The sequence below is a fragment of the Mixophyes fleayi genome, chromosome 3 (assembly GCF_038048845.1).
Source record: "Mixophyes fleayi isolate aMixFle1 chromosome 3, aMixFle1.hap1, whole genome shotgun sequence".
NCBI lineage: Eukaryota > Metazoa > Chordata > Amphibia > Anura > Limnodynastidae > Mixophyes > Mixophyes fleayi.
Genome location: NC_134404.1, coordinates 293,368,994 through 293,390,602, shown reverse-complemented (window position 1 = coordinate 293,390,602; position 21,609 = coordinate 293,368,994). Strand labels below are relative to the sequence as shown.

The 21,609-nt window shown below is 41.8% G+C and overlaps 1 protein-coding gene across 2 annotated transcripts in view; it reads right to left on the bottom strand.

The window, feature by feature from the left end:
* The window catches only part of RIN2 (Ras and Rab interactor 2), a 134,020-nt gene extending 117,872 nt beyond the window's left edge, over nt 1-16,148 (bottom strand). Inside the window, exon 1 of one of the 2 annotated variants that reach the window (XM_075203826.1) lies at nt 15,979-16,148. In XM_075203826.1, the coding sequence (XP_075059927.1) occupies nt 15,979-16,107 (129 nt within the window). In that variant the 5' untranslated portion in view covers nt 16,108-16,148. The remainder of the gene's footprint in view (nt 1-15,978) is intronic. The other variant, XM_075203827.1, reaches the window with a different exon arrangement.
* Nucleotides 16,149-21,609: the final 5,461 nt, after the last annotated feature.

Genomic DNA, 21,609 nt, shown 5'->3' with positions numbered 1-21,609 from the left:
GAATGTAAGATCTTCTTCCTGATACTCTAATAACAGATTGTGGCCATCAATTTAGCCATGCAAGCAGTATATAATCAATAATGCCACTAGAAATCACTATTACGAAGGCATTTAGCCTTCGTAATTTCATTATGCACTTCTAAGCACCATAGAGATGTAGCAGAGTTTAATGCATTGAATGGTGCAGCCATCATCACATAAGAGAACAGTTTGCAACTGATTTGGAAATCCAGAGCTAACAATAGCTAAACTAATCACAGGCCATTCACAAGATAGCATCAGTTCTTCAATTAATCCTTAACGATGGAGCAGTCTTTTTTGAAGCATGCCCAAACATTCATTTTTGCAGGATAGTCAAAATTTCTAATGGGAAAATAGCATAGCCTATCATTCTGTGGGTGTGTTAAAAAGGGATCTTGACTGGGCAAGACAGAGGGGTGGCCAAATATGTCACAATTGTTTTCCCTATGTTGGGATCTCATAAAATGTAAATGAAAAACTGGAAAACCCAAGTAACCTGGGGGTAAATGTATGAAACTGCCCATGTTGCAAGTCACCGAATATCGATGACTTTACAGGGGAGTTTAAAGCGGCAATGGCTTTTAAAGGCAAAATTTGCCTTTAAAAGTCATTGCCGCTTTAAATTCCCGCAGCAAAGTCAATGATCTTCGGCGACTTGCAAAAAAATGGGCAGTTTCATACATTTACTCCCTGACATTTCTCAGTCCATAAAATCCATGGCATGTTACCTTTTGAACTAAAAATAATCTGTTATAGGACCTATCCCTACTTATCCTGTTAATTGGGAATTACCTGGTGTTTGAATAATGGAGAAAAAAGCATTTTGAATTAAATATTTTGGATGAAAAAAAATTGGACTGTTCTAGGAAAAACTGGGATACACAGAAATCCTATATCTGTGACATCTGCGCAGTTATGTCTGCTCCCTCCGTACCGTGCCTTGCAAAACAATCTGTCTTCTACCTGATATCCCCAGAGTTTCTATCGATAATACACAAACCCTAAAGAACTGCACCCACTTTAGTTTTGGGTAGAGATGCAGGAGTTAAAATAAAAACCCAAAGCACACTTACCTCACCATACACCAGATCCACTGGGATATGCCATGGCCGCACACTGATCCCACACTGAACTCTTTACTAGGCTTAACAATTTGGCCTGTTTCAAAGATGGCAAGCAGGTGCCTTTCCACCAGAAGTTCATGGGAAAGGGGCATTGGCACCCCTCTGCCAGCTTATAGCATGCCAAGCTGTAAGAGCTTAGAGAGGACAGTAGCATGGGGCAGTTAGAGACATTGCAGACTCCAGGGAACAGCGCCTTCAAGCTAAATCATACTTGTCATATCTCCCGGAATGTCCGGGAGAGTCCCGAAATCCGGGTAGGTCTCAGGGACTCATGGGACAGCAGGCAATTCTCCCGCATCCTGTCCACTTCCTAGTGCCCACTTCCTAGTGAAGTGGGCAGGATGGGAGCCTCAATGACATGATTTGCGGTGAATTGTGTCACTTTAGCCCCACCCCATGACAAAATGCAGATTGTCACGGGGCGGGGCCAAAAGATGCAATTGACCAAGCCCTGTCCCCTTCTGCCCTCCCACCATGCCCCCTATCCGGCATCTTCTGGAGCTCCATATATCAAAGTTGGCAAGTATGAGTTAAATATGCTGTCAGGGATTATTTTTTAACTTGGTCAACTAAACAATCAACTAAACAATCACAGAGAATAGCAGCAACATAGACACCCCTACCCAACAGTATAAAAACATAATACATTCAACTGTTCTTATGAAAAAAAAAATGAAAAATTAAATCTTAATTTTAACCAATCTATTACAGAGGACATTTTGACAATACTTCCCCTTTAAGTCCTGTCTGCTCTGGGAATGTCATCTAAAATTATTTCAACATTTGCCAACCTTAAAGCCTTTACCAACCAGCAGCAAGCACATTACTATATGGCCAGCCGGCATCAGGTTTAGAGAGCCAGCTCTTGTGCAATATTTACAAAACTTCATCCTCTTGTGTAAATAGAGACAGACACACATTTAATGTGCCAGTAAGGATGTGGTGAAAATAGACAGGAATGCTCCAGACATCCGCATTATCCAACTTATAACATTCCACTATGAAAGCCATTAGAAGCTGCATTAAAACTGACTTACGCAATCTTTGGCTGTCCAGCTCCTCTTAAACTATAACTAGCGAAAAATGATGCCACACATTGAATGATTGATATAACCTGTGACTCCTTAACTGTATAAAAGATGAATTACATTATATTATGTCCATTAATAAAGCTTTCAGATTGCCAGCAATAATAAATCAAGATAAATGAAGCAATTGGAATATTTTTCGAACAACCAAGTAAAAGTGGTGAAGTAAAACAGCCCTGACTACACTGGAGAAAAGTCTATAAATCTATCATTACCATATATTAATAAATAAATAACATATATTCTGACTATACAGTTAAGCTAAAATATAAGTCCCCTGGAACACGCAAACTGACATCTATAACTGTCTGTTAAATGGTTGACTGGTGATAAATTAAACAAAGGCTTGGATTTGTACTACATGTATAAACATATATCTTACAGTGAATATGCCATGCAGCTAAGACCTAGGCTGCGTACTGGCGACACTGCTCTCTGCCTATGGTACGCTAACTATCATCACCATTTATTTATATAGCGCCACTAATTCCTCAGCGCTGTACAGAGAACTCATTCACATCAGTCCCTGCCCCACTGGAGCTTACAGTCTAAATTCCCTAACATACACACAGACAGACAGAGAGAGAGACTAGGGTCAATTTTGATAGCAGCCAATTAACCTATTAGTATGTTTTTGGAGTGTGGGAGGAAACCGGAGCACCTGGAGGAAACCCATGCAAACACGGGGAGAACATACAAACTCTACACAGATAAGGCCATGGTCAGGAATTGAACTCATGAGCCAAGTGCTGTAAGGCAGAAGTGTTAACCACTACACCACCGTGCTGCCCCACTAATCAGGAAGTCGTCTTCTGAGAGAGGAAACGCTGCATTCTCCACATCACTACAGGATTATATGGATTGGGTTTCATCATGGAGAAAGGCTGACAGACTCAGGCCCGGCGCTCCCATTAGGCAACCTTAGGCAGTTGCCTAGGGCGCCGGGACCTGCAGGGCGCCGCTGACTAGATTTTCTAATCTAGTCAGCGGTTCAGCGGCTCGGGAACATAGTGCAGCGGCGGCGGGGTGCAGCCGCTGTTTTTCAATGTCTGCGGCGCATCTCACACTGACGTCAGTGATCATGTGATAGTCTGTCCAGCGGCGCCTCTGAAGTATCACACTGTCTGTCACTGACAGACAGTGTGAATAAAGTTGTTCCCGACGTCCCCCTCCCCTCCCCTCTCAACATGCATCGCGAGGAGCAGCTAGAGGAAGAAAAGGTGAGCAAAAATCTAATTCTTTTTTTATTTAGTGTGTTCGGGGGGCGGGGATGCGGGCACGGGGGGCGCGGCGGCGGAGAAATTTTGCCTAGGGCGCCGCAAACCCTAGCACCGGCCCTGGACAGACTATTTGTTCTGCCCACCGGTCCTAAGAAAGACAAGGCAGGCTCACTGAGAGTGATAGCTCACTGGATCATCGGCTTGCTCAGTGAAACATACAGGATAAATCCAAGCACATTCTACCTATGGAACGTGTACATGTCTTGTAGCTTGTACAAAAGTATTACAAGAAGTAATAAATACAACATACATGGCTTCAGTGGACTCAGCATTGTTAATAAACTCACCAATATGCCTATATAGAGAGCATTGACAATTGTTATCATTTTTCCTTTCCTTGTGGCCCACAATGAACAGAGCCACCCATGTAAATGGATTGTTAAAGACAAAAAAGAATAAGCCTGGGTACACACTACAGAAAATGTCTCCCGATGCGATATCGCTAATAACTGTAAGTCCCGCTCAGCATGATGATTCATGTGTACACAGTATACACTCTTTACAAGATTTACTTTCAGATCTGTGCTCTTCATCTGTCATAACTATCGGCTGAAAAGATCCTGACTCTGTAAACACTATTTAGATCTGCCTACACTGCTGGTCACGAGTGCATACACACTGCAGAAATTGTCCAACATCGTTCCATTGTTTATAGAGATATTCAGTCCGTTTATAAAATCAAATGATACGATATGATGTGCTTTGGTACAATAAAACATGATCGTGGAAGTGAACACGCTAATGCGATATCGTATCTAACGGTCGTTGATTGTGTGATTTGCACAATATTTGGGTGAAAAACCTGTAGTGAGTACCTAGCTTAAGAAGGGAGGGGGAAAGACCAGCCTTTATTTCCTTTGAGGGACGGATCTGTCCTATCACCGAAGAGGTGGCATAAAACCAATATGTATGCTGTCATGGATAGCTCATACTTGCCAACTCTCCCGGAATGTCCGGGAGACTCCCGAAATTCGGGTCAGTCTCACAGACTCCCGGGAGAGCTGGCAAATCTCCCGCATCCCGCTACAGCCACCACTAAATGACGCAATTTTTTGGCCCCGCCCCAGTGACAAAATTACATTTCTGTCAAGGGGACGGGCCAAATTAACGCGATACACCGCGCCCTGCCCTCTCCCGCCTTCCAGTCACACCCCTCTCCCAGAAAGAGATTCTACAAAGTAGGTAAGTATGGGATAGCTACTTGGAAATGAAAATTACAATAAGCACTGATAACAGCGTTCAGTTTTACCATAAGCACAGTGAGCATGCTCCTAGCAGTACCTGGGATGTTCACACTCTCATTAATGCTAATGAATATTTATACCTGATCAGAAGTCGGCTAACTCAATACGGACATGTAAAAAGTAAACTCAGAAGAAACAATATGGCTGTAATATACTGCAAATGTAACCTATATTTATTTATATGTACTCTGTTCAGATATGTGTAAATGACAGGTCCATTTTGAAAACAAGTTAAAAGAAAAACATGAAGTAGCTGCTTAGAAGTTTCCATCTCCAGTTATTCAGGGTTAGGGCCTCTCTGCATACCAACGCTTACTGCATTATGCCATTATGGCAGCAAAACTTCCTGAAAAGCTTCAGTAGCCACAAACACAAACAGCACCAGTTACATGGATTATGCTTCGTGTCACAACACATCAGACGTGTGAACCTGTCCTAACCAGGAAGATCAGAGCATGTCTGGAAGTCTTGTTGACCTCCACTCCTTCATCTTTAATTGGTTTAACATTTGGCTGATTGTTACTGATAGTTAAACCTGTGATCGCTAAAGCTGGGTACACACTACAGAAATTTCGACCAACTTTTTATGCCGAGCGATTTTACATGCGATCGATGTTCCGATCGCTCGGTCCATGGACTGCATACACACTAGCCTTGTTTTAGAAGATAAAGGGAAGAGCGGACGTCCCTTGAGCGACTTTTTACAGCCATGTTGTCGTTGTCGTGGTGCAATGACTGTAATTTCGTACTTACTGTTGTGGATCGGTCGGAAGTTTATACACACTACACAGCGGAAACGAGATTGGAACGAAAATATTAAACGGTACGACCAACCAAATGAGGCGATAATCGTCCATTTGGGCAGACTTTCGACCATCGTGTCACTGCACACACTGACCCGACTTTTGAATGAGCGGTCGTATGTCGGCTGTTTGAGCCGATTATTGGACGAAAACAGTGTAGTGTGTACCCAGCTCTGAGTTTGTTTTCCTGCCAAATGCAATGAAAAGGATTATTGACGAGACTTCCCAGCCTATGTTTCTGAGAGATCCTCAATTAGATAGATGCAACACGTTTACTCACAGCTCATCCCAATTTACATACTAATATTTTCTTCCTGTTTGGTTGCACACGTCCAGAGAGCTCTCTACACACTGTAAGAGCAATAGTGACACTTAGAGAATAATATTGTCTTTTATTTATACATTGAGAGGGTCGTGATACAAATAAATGACATACGATGACATGAAACACAAAGTAAAGCACGCCATGGACAAATTATCTCACAATCTAATAATTGATACGCAAAGTAGCGGGATAACAAATGGAGATGTTGGGGGGGGGGGATGTAGGTACTGGTGGTGGGATTTGAGAGAATGAGGAGAAACAGTGGAAGGTGGAGACATGAAAGATGTAAAATTATTTAAAAAAAAAAAACCTGCTACCATCCTTCCGTTAATGGTTCTGGAGAACGTTCCCACTGCGTGTAATATACCATCCTTATGTCTGTTATAATTTGCCGGAAGCAGCATCAAATACATAGTGGTCCATGTTGTTAGGTTTACACTTTCCTGGGCAGAGATCTTTTATTCAGTATTGTCCAAAATATTTGTCACTTTTATATCATACTTGCCAACTCTCCCGGAATGTCAGGGAGACTCCCGCATTTCGCGAGAGTCTCACGAACTCCCGGGAGAGTGTGACAATCTCCCACATCTGCCCACTTGAAGTGGGCAGAATTAGGTCCAAAACGCCGTGATTCACAGGGAACCGCAGTGTTTGCCCCCCACCCCACCCCCTGATGTAAAATGCCATGTTTGCGCCATTACGCCCACCTCCCCTGGCAGGCTCCCAGAAGCCAACTTTCAAACGTTAGTAAGTATGTTTTATATTTGCCACGATATTTGGCAATTATGCAATATGTGGTTTGTGGGGTCTAGAAACAACCTCTCTAAAAGATAAATAAACTGACAGACTAAGCTCTGAGCAAAGAGCAAAATCAAAATAAAAATGTATATCCATGTACTGGATATATAAACAGAATCTTCCCTGCAGTATCTCGGGTCAGCTGCCCCTGTATTCTATGGAGATGTTTGTTTGTTACTGACAAGCTCTCAGAAAACAGTCCAACTTGCAGGCAGTGGAGAAATTCTGAAACCCAAACAATGGACAAGTATAGACTAACCATTAGAGTGCAAAAACATACAATACCATGAAGATGTTAAATTTGAAGCGCACAAGTCAGACCCGGTGGAGCCACAACTGTATGTACTGTCACCTATCAATTAACTAGGAACTAGTGACATCACAGTAGCTGCAAGCATAGGATATTGATATTCCAGGACTCCATATAATATATATATAACAAGTATTATATAAAAGTCTTGCTCTGAATAAGCCTACAAATCACACAGCCCTACAAAATCTAATCTGTGCAAGTGCTGTGCAATACTAAAAATAGTAGTGCAATTGTTTGTCTTAAAATTGTAATCACTAAAGCTGGGTACACACTACAGAAATTTCGACCAACTTTTTATGCCGAGCGATTTTACATGCGATCGATGGTCTGATCGCTCGGCCCATGGACTGCATACACACTAGCCTTGTTTAGAACGACAAAGGGAAGAGCGGACGTCCCGCTAGCGACTTTTTACAGCCATGTTGTCGTGAGCAATGGCTGTAATTTCGTACTCACTGTTGTGGATCCGTCGGAAGTTTATACACACTACACAGCGGAAACGAGATTGGAACGAAAATATTAAATGGTACGACCTACCAAATGAGGCGACAATCGTCCACTGCACACACTGACCCGACTTTTGAACGAGCAGTCGTATGTCGGCTGTTTGAGCCGATTATTGGACGAAAACAGTGTAGTGTGTACCCAGCTTAAGCCTGTTCTTGAGAACTCCCAGTGAATTGATATGATGCCTTTTCATTAATAAAAGTGTGTCCCACATGATGGCTATCTGCACTGGAGGGCATTTACTTAGCACACCCTATGCGCACAGCAAAAAGCCTTGGTTTTGTGCCTGGGTAGCTCAATGGTTCACCCTGCTCACCCCAAGTTACACGTCTACTCTCCACTCCCAAGAGGCACAACCAGCAGTGTAACTCTATGTGCGGAGAGGGGGGGGGGGAAACTTTAGAGGCTCAAAGTTTAAATGCCAACAGTACCACTTAAGGCCTACACTAATATTTAAATGAAATTAACGTTTCACCTAAACGACTTTAGTTTTCTCCTAAACTACTGCTCGGTTTAGCCTCATTTGTGGATTATGATTATTGCTGTTAATTTGTAAAGTGCCATAGAGCTCTGTAGTACCAGATAGTGGGAAAACACAGCATGTATAAAACAGGGACATTAAAGATAGACAAAACAAATGCAGACATGAAAACAAAGGGTGGTGAGGGCCCTGTTAATGAAAGAGATTACAATCTAGTGGGAAAGGGGAGAGCAGTGACTCAGAATGGAGAGTGGGACACTAGCCAGGCAGTAAGTAGTATAGGTGGGGATACAGAAGGCTCTAATATAGAGGTGGGTTTTATTATAATTAATATTATTTATTATATTAGTCGTGTGTGTGTGTGTGTGTGTGTGTGTGTGTGTGTGTGTGTGTGTGTGCACAGTGTCTTTATTTTATTTTGTGCATGAAGCATTTCATTACATTGCTCGGAGTGCACCTGGAAATTAGCTTTTCTGTCAAAATACAAAATGGACGCCATTAAAAGTAAACGACAAAACCTGATCTCTGCAAGCTCTTAAAATTCCACAAAAGGAAATGATGAAAACATCCATGGCCTGATTAAAGGTTTTTTTTTTTTCTGTGTCTGAAAAAAATATACAGCAGGGATATTGTATGGCCCATCCTCAAAAACTGGATATCAGATTAGGTTTTCAGGTAAAATCTGACAGAAAATATTTTTATTTTTCTTTGAAACTAAACTATTTATAAGATGCTTTAAAATTAAAGCACTAATTTTAAAATACTATTTACACATATGAACGTAATTATTGGTAATATAAAATGACTTACGTCTGTCCAACAATCTCAGCTCTTGCCAACTGGGAGGTGCCATGATGGATCTCTGAAAGCACTATGATGCACCTGCCAAGAGCATAGGAAATTCTCTAATAATGACATTGCTCTACATACCTCACTCTGAAAAACTAGGTGGAGTTCACTGAGTACATAAGAACAGACTGAATAAAAAAAGTAGAAAAACAGACAATCTTTAAAGCAAATATGTTAAGAACTCCTACAGGCCATATATGAAGAACCACAGATCAACCTGCTGATATTCTTTTTGACAGCAAAAGATTATATGAGGCAAAGAAGGAAATACGGAACTCTAAAAATAAGACGTTCATTGTAAAGCAATTAGAAGCCTGTAGAGACATTTAGAACGGGAAAATCCAGTTGAAACTTGGGGGAGATAGATTGAGATTACAAATTTAGAGCTTTGAACTGATTGCAGCGATGATAACTGTGAGAAAAGGGAAGCAACCGTGGGAACTAAACAAGGATTCATTTATTTCTAAGATGTTATTAATTGAAACGGCTTCAGGCTTAAGCAGACTGCACGCAAACACACGATCTGATACAAGTAGAGCTACTGAGGCACATCACAAGCTCCAATATATCAGCAATAGTCAACTTTAATTTTCAGCACATTCTAATTTGCATTTTTACTTGTATGAGTTCTCTGACAAAAATAGGCTATTCAACTGCAATTTTTGCTTCAGTTACCATAGAAATAGAGGTGATTGAGATAATAGCCAATGTCACAGCAATATTAATACTACTAGGCAGAAGGAAAAGTAGCGATATGGCATACCACCATATACACCGCCACTTTGCCCACTGTGTGTGTATATACACACACATATATATATATATATATATATATATATATATATATACACACAGTGCTTTTTTTGTAATAGAACTCACAGAACTGAGTTCCGGCACCTTTTTTCAACGGATTTTCCAAGTTTTAAAAGTAACTTTTGAACATTCGATATTTAGTCCACATGGACTTGACTCAACCTGTCGAGCGTAGCAGGTCGGCGGTAAAATAATTAAAACGGTGCATGCGGGCTGCTTGTGTGTCGAGTCCGATGAATGTGTACTTTGTCTGCGCTAGTTGTGATGGCGCTGCTCGGTTTGTGGCGCTGCTCAGTTTGTGATTGGTCATGTGGTCGCACGCTGAGTGCTTACTGCGGGCGGCGACCGTTATGTTTCATTATACAACTGACGTGTGTGTGTACAGCGATTGATTGCGTGATGTGAGTTCCGGCACCTTTTTTCTTACAAAAAAAGCACTGTATATATTATATATATGCACACACACATAGCTATAGGTAGGTAGATAGATAGATGATATACAGTATATATATATATATTGCAGAGAGGGGAGAGAGAGAGAGAGAGAGAGAGAGAAAGAAAGAGAGAGAGAGTTAAACTGAAACAGAGACAGTTATGATTATATTTACATATTTATACACATTTTAATCAGCGTTGTACCACATGTTTTTATTCACTGTTATATATACTGCTATATACATGCCAACTTTTGGGATCTCCCTTCCGGGAGGGGAGACCTCACTGGCGGTTTTTGGGGGCATGACTAAGCAGGACATGCCACATGGCCCCGCCCCCTAATGTGTCACAGTCAGTTTGGCCTTTTATACTGGGGGGCGGGGCCGCGATGATGCGTGTACTGCATCACTAAGCCCCACCCCCACCAATCAACCAGGAACAGGAAGTTGCTCTGCTCTCCCGGGAGTCTGGAAGGACTCCCAGAAATTCCGGAGTCTCCTGGACATTCCGGGAGAGTAGACAACTATGTAATACTATCTGTTTAAACAGTCAATATTCGTATTTGTTATTATTTTATGTTACTGAACAGACAGTATATATTCAGGAATTACATCCACATAACTCATGTACTTATCAGAATATGTGCATTTAGCCTTAAGTGAAGTTTTTTTGCGTTGTATGTATCTAATGCATTGGTGCATTTACTGGAACTGTCTCAACATGGAGTGTATTTGTGACTGGTGGATGTGTATGCCTCTGATGAAGCTTCTGTATGGACATAAAACATGTGAGGTTGTATGTTATGTCTCCATTCTTTCCTCATGAAGTGAAGTAAACAGCTGTTGTGTTGTATGTTGTGTGTAGTTTAGAAGTCTCAGTAGGACGTCAATCTTTTACAAAAAATGTTACTTACTTTATAGTGTATTTAATTTACGGTCGTTTGGCAAGAATGCTGAGTACACATTAAGTCTCAGACATGCTTTATTTTCTTGGTGCATATGTCAGGCGCCCTTTGGATCAGGTATCACAAGATGGGTCACAATGGTGTCAGTACATAATTCGGCTCACAAATCAGTAGCCTATTAAGCGGATGGAATACACTTGATGACCGTTCTCTGCTAGCAGCAATAATAAATTCTTAATTGACCAACTGAACACATTCCCATGACATAGGAAATGGCTGACCAAGGACTTTAAGACTTGCAAATTATAAGGGTTGACACTGTCCTAAAAATGAACATAGAGTTGTGCTTCTGGCAATGTACAGCAAATTGCACAAATTATGACGAAAATTCCTTGATTTATTTTGAACGTCTTATTTCACAGTGATAGACTCTTCTTTCGGCAGTGTTATACTATGAACATCACAAGTATTGTACTTCTGCTCAGGGTTCAATGACCTCTATTCCAAATTTTTGTATTAATTTCAACATTGCCTGCAGCGTTAAGAAGTGTTAGTGCTCTGTAAATTCCATGAGTTCTTAGGTGAAACGCTCATTAAGTGTATAGTACACTATGGTGTAGATTTACTAAAAGGAGAAGTGGAGGTGTTGCCTACAGCAGCCAATGAGATTCTAATCATCACTGTCTAGAAAGTACTAGGTAAATAATAGCTAGAACCTGATTGGTTGCTATGGCCCACACCTCCACTTCTCCGTATTAGAAGTTAAGTAAACCTACTCCTATGTTACAAGGAGGCTGTAAGAACACACTTCATAGAATTTAATGGCAGATAAGAACCGCTTGGCCCATCTAGTCTGCCCATTGTTTTATTAATCTATGGTAACCTCAAACCCTATTCCTCTGAACCTACTTCCCTTCAGTTTCAGTGCATGTCCTCGTGTTCAAGTACTTCTCTTCCTTTGAAGAATGTTTGCTTCCTGTACCTTGTTAAAACCCTTAATATATTTGAGTTTCTATCATGTCCCCCCTTTCCCTTCTTTGCGCCAAACTATACATATTAAGATCTTTTAGCCTTTCCGGGTAAGTTTGTGATGTAGGCCATGCACCATTTTAGTTGTCCTTCTCTGTACTGTCTTTAATGTATTTATATCCTTACTCTGATATCTCTTATACTCTTCTCTTTTAACTGGCCTTGTTATTCCTTGCCCGTGTGTACGAGTCCTTACAGATAAACTCTTTTGAATGAGTCTGAAATGTTGTGTTTAATCATATTTCCATCATATGCAAAACAAGACAGCGCACGTTGACTCCTACAACAGGAGCATTATTTTAGCAGATTTGGTAAACGTACAATAAAATCTATTACTCTCCAGATATCTGTAGATTCATATAAAACAAAAGAGGGGAACATTACTCCATTAGGCACAGTCTCTACCTACTTCTCTTTCATGCTAACAAAGATATATGGATACTTGTTAATTATAGGGAAGCCACTTGAAACATGCACTCCGACCCAGCTGTCATATGGTTATTTTGACTGCTGAGGGAGGAATTTGGTGATCAGCACCTACTCCTGTTTATTCTTGATAACCGAATCCCTGATGGGCGTAAATCACTGGTGGCGCCGGTGGGCGACTGTCTGTAATGCTGCTTTGCTGCTTTTCAGAGAATGAACTCGCAGTGCCTACAGGGAAACACGCTACACAGAATCTTGATTCCACAGCAGTCTCTGTTAGCATTTTTAGGCTCTCTCAGTTTCCTGCTTGGCATATAACTGCAAATATGTGCAAGTAACTGTGTGTCAGACAGTGATGGTAGCAGGAAGAAGACAGAGCCTGATGAAGAAAGTGTGAGCAGAGTATTAGTAGTGCCCTTATAATTAACAAGTACCAATATATGCACCCTAAAAAGACCTACAGAGAACACAATTATTTATTCTGCTTTCCTGTTGCAATCTTTTTCTTCCTACTATTAATAATCATCATCAATAAAGTTACAAGCCACATAACACCACATATAAAGATTAATATTCCTAAAAGCTAACTGACCTTCCTTCATTAGAAACAAGGTAATTGTCTCAACTGACTGTCCAACTCTTACAGGAAAAGATTCCTTGAGGTAGCAAGTACATAGGTACCAGAATTACTGCCTGGTTCCTACAACACTTACTTATGTCCTGACATTAACATTTGAACAAAGCATCTTTCAGACACAGCTTTCTAGTGTTTCCCTTTCTGTTACTTTATATATTATATAATGGGGAAGAAATGTGATCTTAGTGACTTTGGCTGTGGACTTATTGTTGGTGACAGACAGGGTGGTTTGAGTACCTAAGAAACTCAAGATCCTAAAATCCTGGGATTTTCAAACATAAAAGTCTCTAGAGATTACAGAGAATGATGTGCAAAACAGAACCATCCGGTGAGCGTCAGTTCTGTGGGTGAAAACACCTTGTTAATGAGAGAAGTCAGGGGAGAATGGACTGACTGGAAAGCTGACAGGAAGACAACAGTAGCTTAAATAACCATGTGTTACAACAGTGGTATGCAGAAGAGCATCTCTGAAGACACAGCACCTCAAACCTTGAAGTGGATGGGATGGGCTACAGCAGCAGAAGACTACACCAGGTTCCACTCCTGTCAGCTAAGAGCAGGAGCTGGGTCTTACCCAGTACTAGAAAGATGCACCTAATAAAGTGGCCACTGAGTGTATATAAATTTCTAAACATTTTCCACTTTGCAACGATTTTGAAAGCCATGGCACATGTGACTACTGTTATCTAGACTAACTGCAGCCAACTGCTACTTTGTTGCTATAGGAAAAAGTACATTTGCATTTGCATATGCATTCTTAGTAAATAATCCCCACTGTGTTGAATTTCTAAAATAAAAGGAAAATGCAAACCAAAATTGAATTATGCAAGATCAATAAAAAAAAAATCTGAATCATCTGAGCTGCCATGATGTTGTAATCCAGCGGATTCCACATTGTCTCTATTGGTTCTCACAAGAGATAATCTCTCCTGTAAGGGGCAGGTTTTTTCAAACTTCTAGCGGAGTTGTCAGGGTCTACTGTGAGCGTCACAGTCTTCTCTCCTGTTACTGTTAGAGAAATTGTAGGATGCGCCAGATCGGCGGAGTACAGCAAAGTGAGGTTTTCTTCTTTTCTTGATCTCACATAATTATTCCAGTTATCCTTTTAGCCTCAAAAACAATACATCAGTCAGAAAGAAAAGGTGATGTTCAGCATAACTCTTTTTCAGTTGTGAGAAAATGTGGTTTGTATAGTAATACAAATAATTACCCAAAATAGCGGAATAGACATTTAATAACATAAAATACACATAAAATGCAATTTAAAAGAATATTATGGTGCTATGGCTCATCTTGTTAATCAAAACATAAGTGATCCTCCATTATTAACAACTTGTTCTCTGAATGACACTTTTCAATTACTACCTATGCATATATATATATATATATATATATATATATATATATATATATATATATATATATATACATACACACACACACACACACACTGCCTATATATATCGATTAAACTAATATTAAAGGATATGAGACTTCCAGAACTCTTTTCTCCTGTTAACTGACTTCCCCATCTAAGAGTACTGCAGGATTCTGTACTATGGGCAATACTCTTCCTCTAAACACCAGACATGTAGCTCGTGTCCCACCAGAGAAGGGACCCTTACAGTACTACTAAATGGTTAAGTGGCAGTCAATGGGAAAAAAAAAACAGGTTTTGTATAGCGATCAGCCCTATTAAATGCAAATATGCAAGCCAATATATTTATTTGTAAGATGAACTGATTCATACATTTTACAGAAAACTTGAAGCATTCTGCTTATGATGATTATCATTTTAAATGCAAACACTGTATTTTTGCTGGTCGCTTATGTATGTAATCATAAAACTACGTTCACTAGAAACATATGCAGTTCAATCTTCCTCTCTTACTCATGGTTTGTGCTGTTCTGCAAGTTTCCTCTATGAGGGACCAGATATTAACAAGTGAATCAGAAACCATTGCCAAGTAATACCAACACTACATGAAATTTCATGATCAGACAAGATCTCATCCTCAGATGTGATCATCCAATAGTCAAGCACTGTACATCTGAAAAAAATGTCTTTCATCTCCAAACTTCATAACAATTCCACCTGTAGCTGACATTTACAGTGATTTTATAACATTGTTGCAGCACAGACTATAGATTAAACTCCAGATATATTATGGATTATACAAACAGAAGCATTTCAATAAAAGTATATTCTTCTATATTCCTTTTTTATAAGGTTTTTATTTATACAGTGGATGTGGTGTGTCACTCAGCAGTTATTTTCATAACTTTCTCCCTGTGTTATAGAGTTCCTGGCTTCATAATTTCCTGATTTCTTTTCAGTTTTGCTGAAGTGATCATAAAACATGTTTACACAGATCATGTCTACGTTGAAATACCACCAGCTACTCAAACCTGTCTCTGTGATGTGCACAATCACTGCAGGCAGATACAATGACTATGCATTAATGCTATTTTTTGCATTGAAAAGATGCAACGAAAACTAGATCATTATTTAACTTGTGAAGCCATACATATCCTTAAACCTCGAATAATCAGTGCAATAAATCAATCTGCAAAGTAACCAAACCCCTACAGTGCTTTGCAGCTCATCAATAGTCCCACAATGCCCGGCTGTCTGCACATATCTTATACATACACATTGGCATTCTGTCCGGCTACTTGTTGTGTTAGAATGAAAATCAAGCTCAGTGAGAAAAAGAAAATTAACTTGGTGTAATTTGTATTGAAATGAACCTAAATCACTGTCCTATGTCTACATAGATGGCTCAAGCGGGGACCATGTCTGTAAACTAGTTTACCACACACTGCTGCCAGCACTCACAGCCCCCCAGTCATTATACAGAAGCCGGGTATTGTGTGCCCAGTCCGCCCACAGCCTCTTACCTGCCAGGGTGGCCCCTTATTCCTGGGCTGCTTAGAGCTGAGGGCTGTGGAGATTGCTCGGGTCCGGTGTCCACTGTGCGCTGAGAGTGGACCCAGCAGAATAAAACGTCCCTCTCCCCTTAGAGACATTCAATTCATAAAGCAGCCAGACCCGATCCCAAGGCGCATGTGCGTCCCCGTCTTCCCTCCCCCATGCTGCAACACTGACTGCTGTAACCCCGGGCAGGACAATGACAATAATAAGGAGGAGGCAGGGTAGAGTTTACTAGGATGAAGTAAAACATTGCCCTTCTGTGGTTCTCCAGGAAGTGCTGTACACAGTCTGCTGTCCCCCAGCCCCAGCTCTGGTCCTCTCCAAGCTGGGGCTACTTTCCTGGTGGCTACTGACAAATACTGAAGTCCTGCTGCAGTCACCCACTAATGTCATGGTATTTTTCAAAATAGTCAACAGTGTGCAGAGACTGCAGAGCCATAACTTGGAATGCTAGCGCCCTGGGCGAGAAAGACAAATGCCGCCCCCTAGCCCTCAATTTTAACCAAATTAACCTAAAATATTCCTAAACTGCGCCCCCCTTCAGCTTTGCGCCCTGGGCGGTCGCCCCTGTCGCACAGCCCTAGTTACGACCCTGGCAGAGAGGAATATCAGCCTGCTGATTTTCCCCACTTTCCTCTGTAACTTTCTGCAGTGTCCTTAGCGCTGCACACTTACATAATGACTGCTGTACAGCGTTGAGTACCAGAAGATGTAAAGTACCAGGCACTGCCATGGACTGCGACTGTAATGGGCAAGTGTTAGAAACTCCTTTAATTTACATTCCAGGATCTAGTTAGAATAATGATCATTACTTATTCTGTTCCACAGCTTGACTAATGAATAGGTCACCATCAGTATGGAGGGACAGGCTGCTGTTAGAACTTATGGCAGGATTAAATACAACCACTGCTGTGTTGCCTGCCCACCTGTCAATAACTTATTCTGCAGCTGTTAGTCAATTGTTCTGAGTATCTTGTTACTTGTGAGCAGCAGAAAGGACTATGGGACCTATTTATGAATATTTTTCCTCATAGTGACGTAGTATTATTTTGTTAGTGACAATAAAAAATGCCTTATTGTCCGCACTGTTAAAAAAATATCACAGAAGTAGCTGTATGTTACTAATGGTAACTTACTGCTTCACTGGGTCATTTGCCTTTGTTTTGCACATACATTATGGAACTGACAGCCCAGATTGGGTTTAAAAAAAAAAATAATTAGCAGAACAAAAAATAAGTTTAAGAACAACACACACATTTATAAACAACATATATATATATATATATATATATATATATATATATATATACACACACACACGCATACATATGTATATATACATATATATATTGTGGCAAGAGCCCGCTACTGGTGAAGCACACGTGAACAACTTCTTCCTTTTTATGGTTCTTTATTATCAGGATGGTAATAATATTTTGATACCGTATACTTGCACAGCAATTATGGAGACCCTATACGCTTACTAGCGCATAACTGTGCCAATATTTTATTCTGTTTGTATACTTTATCTGCCTCTTGTCAGAAAAATGCCTCCCTTTCTTACATATCCCTCCCCCTAGTGTCTCCAAGTAGGGGTACGCGGACTTCGCGAGGAGTGCTTATTTTCGTGACAACGCATCTGCATTCTTGTGCAGAATCCCAGGTCTATGTTCTACTGAGAACTTAAAAGGTTGCAGTGCCAAGAACCAGCGGGTTACCTTGGCATTTACCTCCCGGTTGCTCTGCATCCATCTCAATGGTGCATGGTCTGTTATTAAGGTGAACTCTCTGCCTAAAAGATAATAGCGCAGTGCTTCTGTAGCCCATTTTATGGCGAGACATTCTTTCTCCACAGTGGCATATTTTTGTTCCCTTGGCAGCAACTTACGACTTAGGTACAGGACAGGATTTTCTACTCCATTCTTCTCCTGTGACAAGACTGCACCTAAGCCAACACCAGAAGCATCAGTTTGGAGGAAGAACCTCCGGGTAAAATCCGGTGCTTGTAGAACTGGGGAGGAACAAAGAGCTAACCGAAGATCAGACCAGGCGGTTTCTGCAGAATCAGACCAAGTTAATCTATCTGGACAACTTTTTTTTTTAACATGTCCGTTAGTGGAGCAGCTCTAGTGGCGAAGTGGCTAAAAAACCGCCTGTAGTAACCTACTAAGCCTAAAAAGGTTCTTAACTGCGACTTTTTTTCTGGTCTTGCCCAACTTTTGACTGCCTCCACTTTGTCTAGCTGGGGTTTTACACGCCCTCGACCAACAATGTACCCCAAATATTTGGCTTCTCTCATGGCTATGGCACATTTCTCTGGGTTAGCTGTTAACCCTGCTGACCTTAAAGAAGCTAAGACCGCCTCAACTTTGGCTAAATGTGATCCCCAGTCTGAGGTATAAATCACTATATCGTCCAAGTAAGCAGCTGCATAAGCTGTGTGAGGTCGTAGCAATTTATTCATAGCCCTTTGGAAGGTGGCAGGTGCCCCATGCAACCCAAAGGGTAGGACTTTATATTGATAAAGACCATCAGGGGTGGAAAATGCAGTCTTTGGCTTGGTCGTGGAAGTCAGGGGAACTTGCTAATAACCCTTTGTTAGATCAAGGGTTGTTAAATAATTGCTACCAGCAAGATTTTCCACTAGTTCATCCACACATGGCATCGGATAAGCATCAAACTGCGACATACTGTTTAGGCGCCTAAAGTCATTGCAGAACCTAATTGTCCCATTGGGTTTCGGGACAAGCACAATGGGACTATTCCATTCACTAGTGGACTCTTCAATTACATCTAACCGGAGCATCTTCTCGACCTCTTTTCTCATGTCCACCCGTCTGGCTTCTGGAATACGATACGGCTTCTGCTTTACAATGACTCCTGGCGCAGTGACAATGTCGTGTTCGATTAAGGTAGTGCACCCAGGAATGGAAGAGAAGACATCCCTGTTCCGGCGAATCATTTCTTCAGTCTGTTGTCTCTGCTGAATGGACAAGGCTGGCTCTATGGGCACTTCAGACTTTTCAATGGCAGTACTCACTACCTGAGGAGAGGTTTCCTCATCATGCCAGGGTTTAAGGAGGTTCACATGATATATTTGCTCCTCCCTTATCCTACCTAACTAGCGGACTCTGTAATTGACAGGACCGACAGCCTCTAGAACTTCATATGGACCGTGCCAATGGGCAAAAAGTTTGCTTTCCTCGGTAGGAACCAGGACTAGGACCTTGTCCCCAGGCTTGAAAGATCGAACAATAGCACTTTTGTCATAACTTTTCTTCTGTCGTTCCTGAGCCTCTTTTACATGTTGCTGCACAATGGGCCCTATCTTTCCTAGCCTCTCATACATTTGGGACACAAATTGTACCAGATTTGGCTCCCTGGGACCTTGCTGCTCCCAGCCTTCTTTTAACATATCTAAGATACCCCTGGGCTGTCTCCCAAACAATAACTCAAAGGGACTAAACCCTGTTGAAGTTTGAGGTACCTCACGGATGGCAAACATTAAATAGGGAATAAGGGTGTCACAATCTTTTTTCTCTTGAGCCACTGCTTTCCTGAGCATGTGCTTTAATGTGCGGTTAAAGCGTTCCACCAAGCCATCTGTTTGTGGATGGTATACAGAGGTGTGAAGCTCCGTAACCCCTAGCAACTGGCACATGTCCTTCATCAGTTTAGACATGAATGGACTACCCTGGTCTGTGAGAATTTCTTTGGGTATTCCGAAGCGTGTAAACATCAATACCAGTTCTTTAGCTATGGTGCTGGACTTTATGTTTTGTAGGGGAATTGCCTCTGGATACCTGGTTGCATAGTCAAGCACCACTAGTATATATTGGTGCCCACGTGCTGATTTTGCCAGTGGCCCCACAAGGTCCATAGCTATCCGTTCAAAGGGAACTTGTACTATTGGTATTGGAATGAGAGGTGCCCTGTACATGGGTTTGGGACAGGTTTTCTGACAAATGGGACAGGACCGGCAATACTTTTTCACTGCCATGTGTACACCGGGCCAGTAAAACCTAAGCAGAACTCGTTCCCGTGTTTTATCCTCCCCTAGGTGTCCCCCACAGACATGTGTATGAGCTGCTTTTAACACTAGGGGTACATGGACCTGAGGAACCATTAATTGTTCTACTTTATCCCCCTGTACACTAGCAACTCTGTACAGGAAATTATTTTTAACAATAAAATATGGTATACCTTCTGCAGGCTGGGCGGCTTTCTCTACCCCATTTACCTCAGTCACACTTTTAAAAGGCATGTTCCAAAGTGGCATCATTAAGTTGGTCTTGAGCAAAGTCCTGCAGAGGAAACAAAATTGGTATTGCGGACCAGCCGTATCCTCACTGACAGGCGGGGTGGGCTCATCTGCCACATCACCGACCAATGCTAGTTTGGACTGTCCATGTTTCCCCACAGGTGGATGCTTTTGTGGAACTCCTGCTGTGACTCCCAGGATGGCATTCCGGTTTGGCGGTTCCCAAAGATCGATGTCCAGATGCTGTGGATTCTTAGGCAGTTCCTTTAAGACCGGGCTTCCGACCGTTGCATCAGTTGCCGGCATGTCCGGCCGGATCCGCTCACCAAGGACATCATTAAACAGTGGGAAGTCTCGCCCCAAAATGAGTGGATATGGGAGTTTAGGTGCTATGGCAGCTACCACCATAACAGTTTTGTCTTTGATTGTAACTGGTAGTATTGTTCTTTCATACTCCTCTGTCGTGCCATGTACGCAAAGAACCTTCACCTTGGGCAACCGAGAAGTTATGGTTTCGGGTAAGGCAGAGCTGGAAACCAATGAGAGTTCACTCCCCGAGTCAACCAAGGCCAGAACAAGGTTTTGGTTGATTAGCACAGTCACCCGGAACAAACAAGGACTTCCTGATGTGGGACTCATGGTAAAACAGCTTGGAAATGCAGGCCCAATACGTGCCACGGAACAGTCCATGGGTTCCGGTAGTTTAGGACACTCTGCATTCAAGTGGCCTGGCTCACCACATTCAAAACACTTCAGATTAGACAGCTTTGTACCTGGCCCTCTGTCCGTAGCAGTTTTGCCATTAGGCACTGTAGCAAGGATTGTCAAACCTGGCTTTTGGCGTGGCAGCGGCTTTGGCACAAATGCAGGTTCTTTAGTCATTTGCTGTAGCGCACAAAACCTTTCTACCACGGTGGCAAGCTCTTCATAAGTTTGTGGATCTGATTGCAGCACCCACCTTTGCAAATCGCGGTTCAGCCCCCAGATGCAGTGATCTATCGCCAGAACTTCAATAATCCGAGAAGGCGAATTCTCCTCAGGCTGCAGCCATTTCTTTAAAATTTTAGAAAGCTCAGCCACTTGCGCTCTAACCGGTTTTTCTTTATCATAGCGCCATTGGTGATAGCGCTGGGCTCGGCCTGGCCCGGAAACTCCAATGCGAGCCAATATCTCAGACTTTAGGCACGAATAATCAGAGGCCCGTTCCTCATCTAGATCCATATAAGCTCGCTGAGCTTCACCAGTCAGATATGGCGCCAGTCTCTCAGCCCAATCTTTAGGAGTCCATTTTGCCATTTTTTGCAAGTCTCTCAAAGGACACCAGATATGCTTCTAT